This window comes from Natator depressus, chromosome 4 (genome assembly GCF_965152275.1).
Source record: "Natator depressus isolate rNatDep1 chromosome 4, rNatDep2.hap1, whole genome shotgun sequence".
Taxonomy (NCBI): domain Eukaryota; kingdom Metazoa; phylum Chordata; order Testudines; family Cheloniidae; genus Natator; species Natator depressus.
This window is the reverse complement of record NC_134237.1, coordinates 140,965,355-140,983,809: the sequence shown is the minus strand read 5'-3', so window position 1 is coordinate 140,983,809 and position 18,455 is coordinate 140,965,355. Positions and strand designations below refer to the sequence as shown.

Genomic DNA, 18,455 nt, shown 5'->3' with positions numbered 1-18,455 from the left:
TTTGTTGTCCAGTCAACCAATTTTGTGAGTCCCTTTGTAACTCTTCACAATCAGCTTTGGACTTAACTATCTTGAGTAATATTGTATCATCTTTAATCTTTGCCACCACACTGTTCACTCCCTTTTCCAGATCATATAATAAGCTGAAGGGCACAGGTCCCAATTCATATCCTTGGAAGACCCCAGTATCTTTCCATTGTGAAAAACGGCCATTTATTCCTATCCTTTGTTTCCTATCTTTTAACCAGTTACCAATCCATGAGAGGACCTTCCCTCTTATCCCATGACTGCTTATTTTGTTTAAGAGCCTTTGTTGAGGGACCTTGACAAAGTCTTTCTGAAAGTCCAAGTACACTATATCCACTGGATCACCTTTATCCACATGCTTGTTGACCCCTCTCAAATAATTCTAATAGATTGGTGAGGCACGATTTCCCTTTACAAAAGTCATGTTGACTCTTCCCCAGCATAGTGTGTTTTTCTATAAGTCTGATAATTTTGTTCTTTTCTATAGAGGAAAGGTATGTTATTCATAGAATCCTTTTATACAGACCTTGATTAGGTGGCCCTCAATTCCTACAGCAGAGCAAAACTGAATTATTGTGCACGCTCCCAGAACCCTGTGCTAACTCGATATCCTCAACTGCTGTGGCAGAGAAGTGCTGAATTATGCAGCCAAAATTAACTAATTTCTTAATCAAAACCCTTCATTTCTATTGAAGGCAACCCAAAAATACGCCAGAAAATGAAGCTACAACTTATAGACATGACTGCTCTGCATCGTAGCAGAAGGACTGCAATCGGCATGTACAGGGCCACTGCAAAAGAGCAAAATGGAGGTTGGAGAAAGCAGAGAAAATGGAAAACAGCTGGGGGGAAATGGAGCCTTAGAGGATCAGAGGGTAGAAGGGACAATGGGAAGTCCTGGGAAGCATCTGGAAGGGCTGTGTTAGGGGGGCAGTGAGTACCTGCTGCCGATAGACTAAAAGGCTTGCACACACAAAGAGTAGACTCCCTAAGCTCCCATGCCCAGCATAAATAGTCCAGAGGGAGAACATGCATCTTCTTTGTGGTCTCCTTTATTCTGAACAAATAGATTTGCCTGGGCCCACCAATACCTTATATAGAATGAGGTCATGTTCACCGTCATGCAGGGTTGTACCATCAGGTCTCATCAGCTTCACAAAGGCCATGGAGAAAATTCTTTCACTTTTGTCCTTAGCTAGGAGAGACAAAACCACAAAGTCAGGGGACGTCTATTCAGGGAGAACAAATGATTATTTACTGTAACTGTGTTTCTTCAAATGTGATGCAGATGTGTGTTCCAGTTAGGTGTGCGCATGCAAGGCAGGCCTTAGGGGTGGGTGACCTGGGCAACTGCCCAGGGTGCTATGGTGAGGGGGGCATCATGGGACTCAGGCCAGGAGGGGGGCTCTGGGCTGAGTTCTGGATGGAAGTGCCCCACCCTAGCTGTGACATGGGGCTACCCCTTGGGGATTTCCCCATTCTGCCTACACAGATATAACCCCAAACAGAGGGGCCTGAGAGGGACTTCCTGTCTACCCCCATACACAGAGGGGGTGGTTGGAAGGGCACCCCCCACAATCATGAGAAGGAGGGACTAGCTCACATACACAGAGGGTGTTTGTTGGTGTGCATCCCCTAACATACAAGCAGCTTTATGCCTTCCAGAATCAGGAATTGGCTTTAAATACAAAATTGTTTAAAATAAATAAGTGGGGTCCTTAATTGGCTGCTAGTTTTTGAGCATGCAAGGTTAATTTGTTCTCTTTGGGTGTAAGCAGCATGATGATGCCATCTTTAATTGCATGGCCCCATGCTATTCTTTTCCCACAGGTCACCCACCTCATTCCCTGTTTAGGATAGCTAGATAGTTGTTTGATTTGTTTCAAACATTTCAGAAAGAAAAATGAGAGAGAAAAAATATTCATTCTAAATACATTCTTTATCATCAGGAATTACCACGTTAAACCAGTACCAAAACAGAAAATCTGTACCTGCATGTGGAAGAATCTTTAATTGCTTGCTAGTTTACAGTGATAGTGGTATGGCCGTTAATTATCTAGCATATGGCACAGAATTAGTCTACTGCTATTCACATTTTCATCAAGTTAGAATGTTATTAATACTCCTATAGTTATACTTTTTATACGTAATGAAATAGTTAAATACATTTTACCAAGATGCCATTCTTTTACTGTATCTCATTTTTAAAATAGTAGACAACCATAACTTTATAAGATAAACAGAAACAGCATTTAAAAACATTTTATAAAATTTAAACCACAAAGAGGAACTAGTAATAAATAATTGCATATATAGACATTACTAAGATTACCCCCAAATCAAAGCTTTTTTACTGTGAAGTTAAAGGCGGGGCATGGGAGGTTGGAGCAACACATACCTGTAATAAACTGTTTACTAATTCTAGATATTGCTAATTGCATGTGGATCAGGAAATACACTTAAACTCAAAGAAAAGGCACCAAAATACAAGGTCACCCAGGGTTCCATTTTCCCTGTGCACATGCCAGATAATTTTGCCTAGCAGTATCCACAGGGAGGCGGCACTCACGTCTTGTGACCGTAGCCCCTCCCTTGGCTAGATGAGGTGGTGCCACCCCAACCCCCATCAGTTCCTTCACACTGAACATCAAGAGTTCAGACTCCGATGCAGAAGGGATGGAGAACGGGTTGTGGAATACACGTCTGCATCACATCTTGAGGAACCACAGTTACAGTAAGTAACAGTTTCTTCTTCTTTGAGTAGATGCAGCCATGTATTCCACGTAGGTGGGGTCCAGAGTCCACTTAAACAAGGACTGGAGGACTGCTCTACCAAAGTTGACAACTGCTCTGGATGCCGCAGTAATGGCATAATCGTTGTAAAGCGTATGCATGGACAACCAAGTGGTGATCCTGCAAATGTCCAATACTGAAATGTCACTTAAAAATACCATCAACACAGCCTGTGCCCTTGTAGAGTAAGCTTGCACCCTTTGAGAGGGTGTAGCTCACACTATTTTGTATGCAGTCTTGAGGCAGGAAGTTATCCACCTAGAGATCATCTGTGAAGAGACTGTTTGCTCCTTCAGCTGGTCTGCTCAAATGGAGGTCCCATCAGAGCCACTAACACACTATTCTTCCTAGCATATGTGCAACGTGCCTCAGGTGGCACGTGACCAGGATTCATCACAGAATTTGGTCCACTGGTTGGATCGTTAGCTTCCCCGGCTCAGGGCGGGCACTGATGGGGAGTGCGATGTGAATGCTGATCCACGTGCCCCAAGACAGTACTGAGGTCCCACAAAGGAACTGGTTCTCTCACTGGTGGGTGGAGAGAAAGGACTCCTTTCAAGAACCTTGCCACCATGGTGTTTGAAAATACTGATCTCCTTTTGGTGAGTGGATGAAACACTGACATTACAGCCAGGTTGACCTTCAATTAACTGAATGCAACAAGTACTCCATGATGTCCTGAATCCCAGTTAACACTGGTTGAACCCCACAAGCCAATCACCACACCAAAAAATGTTTCCATTTAGCCAAATAGGCCAGTCTGGTGGAAGGTTTCCGACTATTGAATAAAACCTGTCCAACAGCCTCCAAACATTGTTCCTCCTCCTCATTTAACCATGGAGCAGCCATGCGGTGATATAGAGAGAGCTGAGTGCTGGATGCTGACTGTGATGCTGAGTATGGAGGTCAGGATGAAGAGAAAGAGATATGGAAGGCTGCATTGAAAACCCCAGAAGGTCAGAGAAACAGCATCGCCTCGGCCATGCTGGAGCAATGAGGATGACTATGGCATGGTCCAATCTGAGTTTGAAGATTACCTGTGGGACGATTGGAATCAGAAGGAAATCATACAGGAGTGCTGATTCCCAACCTACGTGAAAGGCGTTGGTCAGGGAGCCTGGAGTGAGGCTCAAAACAGATTGATCATAGGAATGCCCCACATTCCAAAGATGGACTGCAGGACACTGGACTTCAGAGAACACTTCTCACTTAGGGAGAAATTCCTACTGAGGTGATCCACAGGTTGATTCTGGGCCCCAGGTAAATAATTGACTACCAGAGTAACATCTCTCCGATGCAAAACTGCCAAAGCCTGATTGCTTCCCAACACAGCACTCTCGAGTGTGCTCCTCCTTTGTCTGTTCACATAGAATCATAGAATATCAAAGTTGGAAGGGACCGCAGGAGGTCATCTAGTCCAACCCCCTGCTCAAAGCAGGACCAATCCCCAACTAAATCATCCCAGCCAGGGCTTTGTCAAGCCTGACCTTAAAACTTCAAAGGAAGGAGATTCTACCACCTCCCTAGGTAACGCATTCCAGTGCTTCACCACCCTTCTAGTGAAAGTTTTTCCTAATATCCAACCTAGACCTCCCCCACTGCAATTTGAGACCATTACTCCTCATTCTGTCATCTGCTACCACTGAGAACAGTCTAGATCCATCCTCTTTGGAACCCCCTCTCAGGTAGGTGAAAGCAGCTATCAAATCCCCCCTCATTCTTCTCTTCCGCAGACTAAACAATCCCAGTTCCCTCAGCCTCTCCTCATAAGTCATGTGTTCCAGTCCCCTAATCATTTTTGTTGCCCTCCGCTGGACGTTTTCCAATTTTTTCACATCCTTCTTGTAGTGTGGGGCTGTAGCGGGGCGGTGTGGCTCCTGGATGCCCCGGAGAGGGTCGAGCCCCTCCAGACACCAGAGTGGGCAGAGCCAGGAAGCTCTGAGCCCGCCCCTCAGAGAGACAGGCGGCGACCCAGAAGTAGAAAGGCGGGCCCTCAGAGCTCACTAGAGGACCAGTTGCTGGGGAGGCCAGACGTAGCCAGCCTAGCCCGCAACCGAGAGAACCCCACAGCCCCAGGTCCATGCCAAGACTGGCCGGCCCTGCCCTGCGCCCGCCCTCCCGGGGCGTTGCCGGCCCTGCCGCTTGTCCACTGCCCCGAGGAACCCATGGTGCTGGACCCCCCGGAGAACACTGCCGGGACCCAGGTACCAGAAGGAGGGGAGTTAGGAAGTAGCCCGGGGACAGCCAACCCTAGTCTGTCTGTAACTTTGCCAGAACCCATGTCAGTGTGTTGCGGTCAGGATCCCCACTGACCCAGCAGCCGGTCGTTTGCCGCTGCTAGGGGCCCCGGGCTGGGATGCAGTGGAGTGGGTGGGCCTGTGTCCCCTCTGCCACCCAACTAGTGGGTGGCCATCTCCCCATCTTCCAGGTCCTTGGAGGACTGGGCTAATTCACACATGCTGTGTTGCTCAGCTCCTGCCAGAGGGCCTGAGCTATTGACTGTTTGTTCCCCCTGCCCTGACCCAGGGCCTGGCCTGCTAACAGTGGGCTATTTGCTCAGCCCTGCCTGAGGGCCTGAGCTACTGACTATTTGGTGCCCTGACCCAGGGCCTGGGCCTACGGTGCTCTGTCCAGTTACTGCAAGGGCTGCCGAAGAAGACTCTGGTGGCCGGACAAATTCCCCAAAGTTAACTGTGTGTAGCGAGCCAATGTGGCTCCCTGCCGCCCCGGATAGGGTTGAGCCCTGGCATAGCCCTTTTACAGAGGCCCAAAACTGGACACAGTACTTGAGATGAGGCCTCACCAATGTCAAATAGAGGGGAACGATCACATCCCTCGATCTGCTGGCAATGCCCCTACTTATACAGCCCAAAATGCCATTGGCCTTCTTGGCAACAAGGGCACACTGTTGACTCATATCCAGCTTCTCGTCCACTGTAACCCCTTGGTCCTTTTCTGCAGAACTGCTGCCGAGCCACTCGGTCCCTAGTCTGAAGCGGTGCATGGGATTCTTCCATCCTAAGTGCAGGACTCTACACTTGTCCTTGTTGAACCTCATCAGATTTTGGGCCCAATCCTCTAATTAGTCTTGGGCCCTCTGTATCCTATCCCTACCCTCCAGCATATCTACCTCTCCTCCCAGTTTAGTGTCATCTGCAAACTTGCTGAGGGTGCAATCCACGCCATCCTCCAGATCATTAATGAAGATATTGAACGTAACCGGCCCCAGGACCGACCCTTGGGGCACTCCACTTGATACCGGCTGCCAACTAGACATGGAGCCATTGATCACTACCCATTGAGCCCGACAATCTAGACAGCTTTCTATCCACCTTATAGTCCTTTCATCCAGCCCATATTTCTTTAACTTGCTGGCAAGAATACTGTGGGAGACCGTGTCAAAAGCTTTGCTAAAGTCAAGGAACAACACGTCCACTGCTTTCCCCACATCCACAGAGCCAGTTATCTCGTCATAGAAGGCAATTAGATTAGTCAGGCATGACTTGCCCTTGGTGAATCCATGCTGACTGTTCCTGATCACTTTCCTCTCCTCTAAATGCTTCAGAATTGATTCCTTGAGGACCGGCTCCATGACTTTTCCAGGGACTGAGGTGAGGCTGACTGGCCTGTAGTTCCCCGGATCCTCCTCCTTCCCTTTTTTAAAGATGGGCACTACATTAGCCTTTTTCCAGTCGTCCGGGACCTCCCCCGATCGCCATGAGTTTTCAAAGATAATGGCCAATGGCTCTGCAATCACATCCGCCAACTCCTTTAGCACTCTCGGATGCAGCACATCCAGCCCCATGGACTTGTGCTCGTCCAGCTTTTCTAAATAGTCCCAAACCGCTTCTTTCTCCACAGAGGGCTGGTCACCTCCTCCCCATGCGGTGCTGCCCAGTGCAGTAGTCTGGGAGCTGACCTTGTTCGTGAAGACAGAGGCAAAAAAAGCATTGAGTACATTAGCTTTTTCCACATCCTCTGTCACTAGGTTGCCTCCCTCATTCAGTAAGGGGCCCACACTTTCCTTGACTTTCTTCTTGTTGCTAACATACCTGAAGAAACCCTTCTTGTTACTCTTAACATCTCTTGCTAGCTGCAACTCCAGGTGTGATTTGGCCTTCCTGATTTCACTCCTGCATGCCCGAGCAATATTTTTATACTCTTCCCTGGTCATTTGTCCAAGCTTCCACTTCTTGTAAGCTTCTTTTTTGTATTTAAGATCAGCAAGGATTTCACTGTTAAGCCAAGCTGGTCACCTGCTGTATTTACTATTCTTTCTACACATCGGGATGCTTTGTCCCTGTAACCTCATAAGGATTCTTTAAGATACAGCCAGCTCTCCTTGACTCCTTCTGCTGAATTGGAATTAATTTGCAAACTGGATACAATTGACTTAACTTAGGCTTGAATAGAGACTGGAAGTGGATGGGTCATTACACAAAGTAAAGCTATTTCCCCATGTTTATTTCTCCCCCCCCACCCCCTTCCTCAGATGTTCCTGTTAACTGCTGGAAATGGCCCACCTTGATTATCACTACAAAATGTTTTCTCCCTCCCCCCCCCCCTCCACTCTCCTGCTGGTAATAGCTCATCTTAAGTGATCACTCTCCTTACAGTGTGTATGATAACACCCGTTTTTTCATGTTCTGTGTGTATATAAATCTCCTCACTGTATTTTCCACTGAATGCATCCGATGAAGTGAGCTGTAGCTCACGAAAGCTTACGCTCAAATAAATTGGTTAGTCTCTAAGATGCCACTAGTACTCCTTTTTGCGAATACAGACTAACACGGCTGCTACTCTGAAACCTTCCCCCCTCATGTTATTCTCCCAGGGGATCCTGCCCATCAGTTCCCTGAGGAAGTCAAAGTCTGCTTTTCTGAAGTCCAGGGTCCGTATTCTGCTGCTCTCCTTTCTTCCCTGTGTCAGGATCCTGAACTCAACCATCTCATGGTCACTGCCCCCCAGGTTCCCATCCACTTTTGCTTCCCCTACTAATTCTTCCCGGTTTGTGAGCAGCAGGTCAAGAAGAGCTCTGCTCCTAGTTCGTTCCTCCAGCACTTGCACCAGGAAATTGTCCCCTACACTTTCCAAAAACTTCCTGGATTATCTGCTGGGAGAGCAATATAGCAGTGCACAGACATCAGGGTGATTGAAGTCTCCCATGAGAACCAGGGCCTCCGATCTAGTAACTTCCATGAGTTGCCTGAAGAAAGCCTCATCCACCTCATCCCCCTGGTCTGGTGGTCTATAGCAGACTCCCACCACGACATCACCCTTGTTGCTCATGCTTCTAAACAGGTTTTTCTGCAGTTTCATACCGGAGCTCTGAGCAGTCATACTGCTCCCTTACATACAATGCAACTCCCCCACCTTTTCTGCCCTGCCTGTCCTTCCTGAACAGTTTATATCCATCCATGACCGTACTCCAGTCATGCGAGTTATCCCACCAAGTCTCTGTTATTCCAATCACATCCTAATTCCTTGACTGTGCCAGGACTTCCAGTTCTCCCTGCTTGTTTCCCAGGCTTCTTGCATTTATGTATAGGCACTTGAGATAACTTGAGATTCGGGGGGAGGGATAGCTCAGTGGTTTGAGCATTGGCCTGCTAAACCCAGGGTTGTGAGTTCAATCCTTGAGGGGGCCATTTAGGGATTTGGGGCAAAAATTGGGGATTGGTCCTGCTTTGAGCAGGGGGTTGGACTAGATGACCTCCTGAGGTCCCTTCCAATCCTGATATTCTATGATAGCTCGCTGATTGTCCCTCTTTCTCAATATGAGGCAGGAGCCCTCCCCTCTCACGCTCTCCTTCTCGTGCTTCCTCCTGGTATCGCACGTTCCCACTTACCTCAGAGCTTTGGTTTCCTTCCCCTGGTGAATCTAGCTTAAAGCCCTCATAATACATCATGGTGGTATTGTCCATAAGAATGTGAGCTGCTAGGCCCATGATGCAATCTCGAAAGGCGTGACATACATTAAAATGGCAATATACAAAAACCTGTAGGAGAACACTTCAATCTCGCTGGACTCACAATAGCAGATTTAAAGGTAGCCATCCTGCAGCAAAAAAACTTCAGGACCAGACTTCAAAGAGAAACTGCGGAGCTCCAGTTCATTTGCAAATTTGACACTATGAGCTCAGGATTAAACGAAGACTGAGAATGGCTCGCCAACTACAAAAGCAGTTTCTCATCCCTCGGTGTTCACACCTCAACTGCTAGAAGAGGGCCTCATCCTCCGTGATTGAACTAACCTCGTTATCCCTAGCCTGATTCTTGCTTGCATATTTATACCTGCCTCTGGAAATTTCCACTACATGCATCCTACGAAGTGGATATTCACCCACGAAAGTTCATGCTCCAATACGTCTGTTAGTCTATAAGGTGCCACAGGACTCTTTGCCGCTTTTACAGATCCAGACTAACACGGCTACCCCTCTGAAGCGTGACATACATTGTAATTGGCCTGAAGCTCCAGAATGTTGACATGAAAAAAAACAGAACTTCCTTTCGGACCACAGATTCTGAACTCTCAGCAACCCCAGCCTCCCAAGGAGACATAGGTGACAATGGTCCTGGTCAATGGGGACCAAGCAAAGGGAACTCCTGGGCATACATTACCCTGAACTGTCTACCACCATAAGTAGTCCAGGATCAATGGAGGGAGCCAGACCCATCAGTCCAAAGGGTGATGGGCTGGACAATAAACTGTCCTCAGCCACATCTGGAGAGGGCGAAGATGCAAACTCTACCACCTGTGTGCAAGCAGCCATGTGATCCAACAGACTTAGGCACACTCAAGCTGTAGACACAGACGAAGAATTGCCTGAAAACCATCTGTTGGCAGAAGAGCTCTTGAACTTGTAGAATCTATTAAGCCCCAAAGAAGTAAGTTCTTGAAGTGGGGACCAACATTGACTTCTCTGTTGGGAATGAGACCCAGGTAATTGAGTAAGCGTAGTGTGAAGTGTACGCGAGACTGAACTTCTTCCCTGGACTTGCCCTTCAGTAACCAATTGCCCAGGTACAGGAAGATATGAATTTCCCCTTTCATGAGGTAGGCTATCACTATAACCATACAGAGAGAAGGCCAAAGGGGATTACTGCATACTGATAATGAACTGGAGAAACCGTCTGTGGCTCGGAAGAATCAGCCCCTGAAAGGAAGTGTCCTGAAGGTCCAGAGCAGCAAACCAGTCATTCTGATTTAATGTGGGAGGATTGTGATCACCTGGAATATCGTGTATCTGATATATTTGTTGAGGTTGTGGAGACCAAGCCTAGGTCTCACCCCTCCTTTGGATTGGGGAACCAGAAAGTACCGGAAATAAAACCCTTCGCCCTGATGCCAGGGGCAGCGAGTTATATGGGCTTGTGGTGTCCGTGCTCCAGGAATATTCATGGTCTGGGGGCCTGGCTCCACCAATGTTTGGGGCTGGGTCTCTTCCCCTCGCCTCCCCTGCCACCACCATCACCAACAGCGCAGCGAGGCTAAACTGGCTCCGCGCCACTGCTGGAAGCAGCCGGAACGGGTCTACGGCACCGGGGGGGGAGTGTCTCCACACGCTGCCCCTGCCTCAAGCGCCAATTCCGCAGCTCCCATTGGCCAGGAACTGCGGCCAATGGGAGCTGCGGGGGCGGTGCCTGTGGGCAGCGGCACGCTGAGACCTCCCGGCCCCCCGCCTAGGAGCTGCTGCCAGAGGGGTGTGCAGGTCGCTTTCAGGAGCCACCCAATGTAAGCACCACACCCCTCATCCTCTCCCACACCCCAACCCCCTGCCCCAGCCCAGAGCCTGCCCCCCGCAACCAAACTCCCTCCCAGAGCCTGCACCTCAAACCCCTCCCACACCCAAAGTCCCTCCCAGAGCCTTAGGCAGGTGTGTGGGGGCAAGACTTGGACCCGTTCTGGGCACCACCAAAAATTATACAAACCTGCCGCCCCGGCTGAGGGAGCTCCTCCACAGCGCCTAATGCTAGTAGAGACTGAACCTGCTCAAGGAGCAGTGTCTTGTGAGAAGGGTCCCTGAAGAGAGACAGGGTAGTGGGTGAGGAGGAGGGACAGAAAGGAACAGGATGGCATAACCCAATCTGAAGGTGCTCAGGACCCAGCTGTCAGTGGTAATTGAGCCCCAATTAGCATGAAAACGAGCTGAAGGCGGGGACGGGGATATAGAAGTCACAACTGCAATGCTGTCCTGGACGTATAAGTCAAAACCAGTGCTTGGTAATAACATACGAACATAAGAACGGCCAGATTGGGTCAGACCAAAGGTCCATCTAGCCCAGTATCCTGTCTTCCGACACTGGCCAATGCCAGGTGCTTGAGAAGGAATGAACAGAGCAGGTAATCATCAAGTGATCCATCCTCTGTCACCCATTCCCAGCTTCTGGGTAAATGCCAGGGGAGGACAAGTCAACTGGCTGAACCCAGAACCCAAAGGCCTTTCTCCGGTAGTCTCACTGCCTCAGGGAAGGGAAGGACTGCCCAAAGGAGCGTTGTGGGCAGTACTGTTGATGCTGCTGCTGTCAAAATGGTGCCTCCGCACCTCTGGAGTATATACTCCCAGAGAGCTCTTGAGTCTTTAAACAAGTGCAAGGTTTCAGCAGTCTTATCTGAAAAAAGCACTCAACCACCAAAGGGTAGGTCCTCAAGAGTCTGCAGCACATTGGGAGCAATGGCCAAATTTTGCAGCCAAGACACCCTTTTCATGGTTACTACTGAGGCCATAACTCTGGCCCCTGGGTGGGCAAACTTTTTGGCCCGAGGGCCACATTGGGGTTGCAAAGCTATATGGAGGGCCAGGTAAGGAAGGCTGTGCCTCCCCAACAGCCTGGCCCCTGCCCCCATCTGCCCCCTCCCACTTCCCGCCCCCTGACTGCCCCCCTCAGAATCCCCAACCCATCCCCCGCTCCTTGTCGTCTGACAGCTCCCTTCCGGGACCCCTGACAGGCCCCCTGAGACTCCAACGCCTATCCAACCCCCTCTGTTCCCCATCCCCTGACTGCCCCCTGCCAAAACCTCTGCCCCATCCAACTGCTCCCTGCTCCTCGTCCCCTGACTATCCCCCCCCAGGACCCCTGACCCATCCAACCCCCCCTGCTCCCTCACTGCCCCGACCCCTATCCACACCCCCGCCCCCGACAGGCCCTCCAGGACTCCCACGCCTATCCAGTCCCCACTGTTCCTCATTTCCTGACCACCCCCACCCAGAACCTCCGCCCCATCCAACTTCCCCCTGTCCCCTGACTGCCCCCCTGGACCCACCACTCCCTGCCCCCTTACCATGCCGGAGCCAGCCATGCCGCCACACTGCCCGGCAGGAGCAGCGGGCCAGAGCGCTGGCAGAGCAGCGCGCTGATGCTGCGGGGGGAGGGAGGACAGCAGAGGAGGGGCTGGGGGCTAGCCTCCCCAGCCAGGAGCTCAGGGGCCAGGCAGGATGGTCCTGCAGGCCAGATGTGGCCTGCGGGCCGTAGTTTGCCCACCTCTGCTCTGGCCGATGTATCAGCCATGTCCAAAACTGATTGGAAGGATGTCTTGGCCACCAAACAGCACTCAGCTATCAGCACTCAAAATTCCTCCCTGAAGACTTCAAGTAACTGTTCTACAAATTTAGACATAGCTGTCCAATTAATAAAATTGTACTTGGATATCAATGCCTGCCGGTTCACAATACTCATTTGCAGGTGTACTAGGAAGAGGGCCTGAAACATAAGCCCATGTATCAGAGGCCTGGTATGAGGCCTGAGGGCTACAGAAGAGTGATCCCTTTTGGGATCCAGGAAGTGGGCGGGCAAAGCTCGCCCACTGCTAAAGGATCCCCCCAATAATTACGGGGGACAACTAATGAAGAACAGGGACGGGAGTGCGGTCAAAGGGTCAAAAGAAGGGAACCGGACGGGGACACCGAGCAGAGGACCCCGGACAGCGCCCACCGCTCCTCAAAGGCGTCAAGGGAGTCAGTGGATACAGAAGAGTGATAGAAGGCAGATATATTAGTCCCAGATTAAGTAGATCGCTGTTCCCTGGGTAAGGTAACGGGCAGTTCCAGAACAAGCAGGAACTTGCTGGAACCAGTTAAGGCAGGCAGGCTAATTAGGACACCTGGAGCCAATTAAGAAGAAGCTGCTAGAATCAATTATGACAGGCTGGCTAATCAGGGCACCTGGGTTTAAAAAGGACCTCCCTTCCCTTTGGGAAAGGTGTGTAAGGAGCTGGGAGTGAGAGGACGTGCTGCTGGAGGACTAAGGAGTACAAGCATTACCAGACACCAGGAGGAAGGTCCTATGGTGAGGATAAAGAAGGTGTTGGGAGGAGGCCATGGGGAAGTAGCCCAGGGAGTTGTAGCAGTCATGCAGCTATTACAGGAGGCACTCTAGACAGCTGCAATCCACAGGGCCCTGGGCTGGAACCTGGAGCAGAGGGCAGGCCCGGGTTCCCCCAAACCTCCCAACTCCTGATCAGACACAGGAGGAGTTGACCTGGACTGTGGGTTCCACCAGAGGGGAGGTCTCTGGGCTGTTCCCCGACCCACATGGTTAATCAGCAGAGACTGCGGGGGTTGTTCTTCTCTTCTTCCCCATGCTGGCCAGTGATGAGGATATCTGAGTGAACGGCAGATTTGAGCCACGAGAGCGGCCAAAGTGAGGGCTGCCGTGAATCTCTGAGGCAAACAAATCCACCAATAAATGCAGGACCCACCAAGGCAGAGGAGGAACTTTATCACACCAGTAGTTTGTAAATATTTTCCTTCAGAAACTCTGCCCAAGGTAGCAGCCACACGCTACAGAAGGTCCTGGTAGGCCTTGAAATCCTCGGGCACCAAGGTACAAGAGGAGCCTGGTAACACTGAATTGTCAGGGGATGACGATGAAGCGGGCAGCTGCGCTAGGGATGGGTCCTGCCCCTGAATTGTTGGACCTGGGTGGAACAACTTCGGAGGCCCCGAGAGGGGAAGCAAACCGATGCCTCAGCTTGCAGTGGATCCACGACCGCAGCCACCGATGTGCCCAGTGATGTTGCTCTGGAACAGGATGAGGAGTGTGACTTCCAAGACCACGGAGCATCCCATAGAGTCCAGTGAGGCCACTGGGGATACAGGTAGGGCATTGGTGACCAGTAGGCCTCAGGCCAGGGGCCCCTGTCCTGACTACCAGTCTCAATAGCAATGTTGCTCTGAGAATGGTCTTCAACACATATCAGGTGATGGTGAGTGGGAGGAGGACCCTGACTTGGATCCTGAGAAGCCCCAGGTCTCTGGGGACAGTGGTGGAGCTAGCTCCGATGGCACAAGCAATTGGTCCAACTCATTTGCTACCCAGCAAGAAAGAGGTACTGGTGCCGATGATGGAACTGGCACAACCAGAGCCAAATACATCATAGTTGCATCCAGTGCCGGGAGCGGTGCCAGTACTGAGGTCAGCAGCAGTGCTGACGCAGCAGACAGAGCCGGCATCAAAAATGGGATCTTCCACCAAGACAATGTCAGTGCCGAGGAGTCCAGAACCAATAGACAGAGTAGATCTGCTGCCAACAGGTAAGCCACTGACATGGAGAGAGCTGGTGCTGGCATCACTGTCATCAGTACCAGACTCAACAGACATCCCAGGGCTGGAACCAGAGTCAACAGTACAGGTGCGTGCACATCTCTAGGCAGTACCAGGCAGCAATTTGAAGGACCTGCTCCATCCCACATGCCGGTAGTAGCATGAGGCCGGTCCATACTCTTCTTAGAGGAAGAGGAAGAATCTCCACAAGACCTGGAGTGGTACCGATTGGTCTTATGAGATCTTTTCTTCAGTGCACTTGAGGAGGCAAATGGCTCCCCTGTCTCCTGGGAGAGACACTAGCCCTGGAACATAGAACTGAACCTGAGGGTGACTGCTGATCTGATTCAAGCCTTGGTACTGAAACAGTCCTCATGGCCTGCTTGAGGAGGTGCTGCTTCAGGCAAAGGTCTCTAGCCACCTGAGTCCTTCTAGAACGATTTACAAATCAAACTCTCGCCCAAACAGAGCAAACACCTTGTGAGGGGATCACTAATGGGTATCACCCCCCGCACTTCCCTCCACGCACACACAATGGACAGTGTTTGAACCCTGGTGAGGGCATTATCCAGGACAACTAACTTACTAATACTAACAAGGGTACTAACTAGCTATACAACTATGAAAACGATATACATAGAAAACTCTCAGTAACTGAGAAGGGACTGTGAGGTGAAAACCACACAGGGCTTGGACTCCAGCCATGGGCAGTGAGAAGGAATGGAGGGGAGTCAGACCACTGCCGCCTCATATAGCCAGAGGAGGGGTTATAATCACAAGGCATGAATGCTGCCCCAGCCCCATGAGTACTGCTAAGCAAAATTCTCCAGCTCTGGTGCACTGTGCATGTGCCCACCTGTGTGGAATACACAGCTGCATCTAGTCAAAGAACTCCTGAGGACGAGAATCACTGTGGAGAAGGGACAGGTCAGGCCGCACAGAAGCAGTTGGGGGCTGCATAGCAGTTGCAGTGCTTCCTCCCTGCAGCTGGGAAGCCTTGCAAAGCTGTCCCAGCCAAAACCACGTGCTACTGCCCACCCTGTGCTACCATATGATTTTTTCAGTCCTGCAGACTGACTCTAGAGGAGAGGCCCTAGCCCTTGCTTGGACCACTAACAGAACAAGATCAGAAGCAGAAGGAAAACTTACAGTCACTGGAAGAGCGGTGCCTGAAGGTGAATCTCAGATGGGTCCTGTGGACATCCTCAATGGGAACGGCAATCTAGGAGAGAAGAGTCAGCATTAGCACAGGAGGGAATAGGCCAAGTCATAGGTGCATCAGAGGACCTAAGCTTTGATAGAGCCAAAGGTCAACCATGGATTAAGATGCTCAATCCAGAACCCCACTCTGCTTTTAACTAGTAAAGTGTAGAGATCTGAACATGTGTCTGTCTGTGCACATCCATCTGTGTGCGCGCGGCTGTGCATACATGTGTGTGCCTGTGTCCATACCTGGATGTGTCTGTGCATGCATGTCCACATGTGCATATGGAGGTACCCTGGCATCTTTGTGTAAGTCTGTATGCCTGTGTGCATATCCACCTATAACGATATGTAGCCATACTCCCATTCATGAGTGGGGCTGAATTCCTAGAGAATGCAAGCCAGGTTTCACTGAGGACAGCAGGCTGGGGCAAGACACAGGGGGTTCAGGCAGTGCTGTGGAATTGCCTATGGAGTGCAGAACTGATCTATGCAGCTTCTGTTACTCCCCTCGCTCTCAAGACTTCAGGGCCTTGAGAAAAGGAGCTCCCACGGACACAATGGATGTTTGTCTCTATGAATGTGGGATTTGCTCTTGTGTCACAGCTCCCTCTATGGACTGAGCTGTATGATCACCCCTGTTCTCCATACAGTGGATCATTAAGCAATATTCAGTCTCAGAGCTGACCTCTTCCCTCCTCTGTTTGCATGGGATGCTATGAACTTTGCTCATTGGGGAGGGATTTCTCTGGGCAGAGGAGACTCCCTCAGGCTGTTCATTCTCCTTGCACAGGAGAAATATGAGAACTGTAATTCTTAGCAGTCAGATGTTCTTCACAGCTCTGCCTAGCCTCTGTGTGAGTCAGGAGGAGACAGAATCATAGAATATCAGGGTTGGAAGGGACCTCAGGAGGTCATCTAGTCCAACCCCCTGCTCAAAGCAGGACCAATCCCCAATCAAATCATCCCAGCCAAGGCTTTGTCAAGCCTGACCTTAAAAACCTCCAAGGAAGGAGATTCTACCACCTCCCTAGGTAACGCATTCCAGTGTTTCACCACCCTCTTAGTGAAAAAGTTTTTCCTAATATCCAACCTAAACCTCCCCCACTGCAACTTGAGACCATTACTCCTTGTCCTGCCATCTTCTACCTCTGAGAATAGTCTAGAACCATCCTCTCTGGAACCACCTCTCAGGTAGTTGAAAGCAGCTATCAAATCCCCCCTCATTCTTCTCTTCCGCAGACTAAACAATCCCAGATCCTCAGCCTCTCCTCATAAGTCATGTGTTCCAGACCCCTAATCATTTTTGTTGCCCTTCGCTGGACTCTCTCCAATTTATCCACGTCCTTCTTGTAGTGTGGGGCCAAAAACTGGACACAGTACTCCAGATGAGGCCTCACCAATGTCGAATAGAGGGGAACGATCACGTCCCTCGATCTGCTCGCTATGCCCCTACTTATACAGCCCAAAATGCCATTGGCCTTCTTGGCAACAAGGGCACACTGCTGACTCATATCCAGCTTCTCGTCCACTGTAACCCCTAGGTCCTTTTCCGCAGAACTGCTGCCTAGCCATTCGGTCCCTAGTCTGTAGCTGTGCATTGGGTTCTTCCGTCCTAAGTGCAGGACCCTGCACTTATCCTTATTGAACCGCATCAGGTTTCTTTTGGCCCAATCCTCCAATTTGTCTAGGTCCTTCTGTATCCTATCCCTCCCCTCCAGCGTATCTACCACTCCTCCCAGTTTAGTATCATCTGCAAATTTGCTGAGAGTGCAATCCACACCATCCTCCAGATCATTTATGAAGATATTGAACAAAACCGGCCCCAGGACCGACCCCTGGGGCACTCCACTTGACACCGGCTGCCAACTAGACATGGAGCCATACAGGCAGAGTCTGGTCAGAGCAGACCGCACACGTGGTACCCAGCCAGCTCAGGTTGCAGTTTCATATCCAAGATCCCAATCACAGCTGATCCCCTCCCCAACCACCTCCAAAGCATGAGGAAGTTCAAACAGACCTTCATTGTCTCCATCCACCGCTGTTGCCGCTGCTGGTAATAGACCACAGAACGATATTCACTTGAAGGCTTGTCACCAGCACCCGGGAAAATCACATTCTGGGAAGTGGACAGCCAGGGGAGAGTCAATTAGTGATGAGCTTTTATGATTACTAGGCAAACAGTTTTCCTGCATCCAAGCAATTCAGAGCTGCAGCATTTCTGCCACAGACATGGAAATCAACCATTAAGAACAGAAATACTGCAAGCTGACCAACAGGCCAGCCAGCTCGTACCCCATTCCCCTGGCTGCACCAACCTGTCATAGCATGCTAAGCTCCATGACTGTGCCAGCCCATTCTAGCCTTTACCATCCCATCTGGTGGCTTCTAACTGCCCACCCACAGCATGGTCTCCTTCCCACCCACCGGCTGTGCCATCCTGCACAAACAGGCAGCCCCACTGCCCTCCCTGTTCTGTCAGCCTGGCACGCATAGTCCTTGTTATAGCTGTGCCACTCTGCACTGAATTACCATTGCCTGTCCTGGGCCGCACTTCCCAGTGAGAGCCTGTGATGGGGCATCCATCCCACACTAACTAGTAAGGGGTTAATAGAGCCCTAGGGAGGCTGTGCAGAAAGCAGCCAAAAGGAAAGGGGCTATGAGGAGCAGCAAATCAGGGCCCAGCAGGCCCATATAAGAAGAGCCGCAGGGCAGAGAAGCGTCAGTGGCTCCCTGGAGCTTGAGGAGGGAAGACTGTGCCTTGAGTAGGCTGTGCCTCAAGTAGGCTGCAACCCTGTAGCACCTTGGACAGAGCAGTGTAGGCAGGAACCCGGGGAAAAGAGAAGGCGCTCCAGCCAGGCTGCTGAGACTGAGGAGGGTGCTGTGGT

General features: G+C 50.5%; 1 protein-coding gene across 1 annotated transcript in view; it reads right to left on the bottom strand.

Annotated features, from left to right (window-relative positions):
• Nucleotides 1-18,455, bottom strand: part of LOC141986946 (dedicator of cytokinesis protein 2-like) — a 334,430-nt gene that overhangs the window by 246,087 nt on the left and 69,888 nt on the right. The window contains exons 15-17 of the mRNA XM_074952036.1: nt 17,588-17,686; nt 15,514-15,586; nt 1,119-1,222 (exon numbers count right to left, since the gene is read on the bottom strand). Of these exons, the coding sequence (XP_074808137.1) occupies nt 1,119-1,222; nt 15,514-15,586; nt 17,588-17,686 (276 nt within the window). The remainder of the gene's footprint in view (nt 1-1,118; nt 1,223-15,513; nt 15,587-17,587; nt 17,687-18,455) is intronic.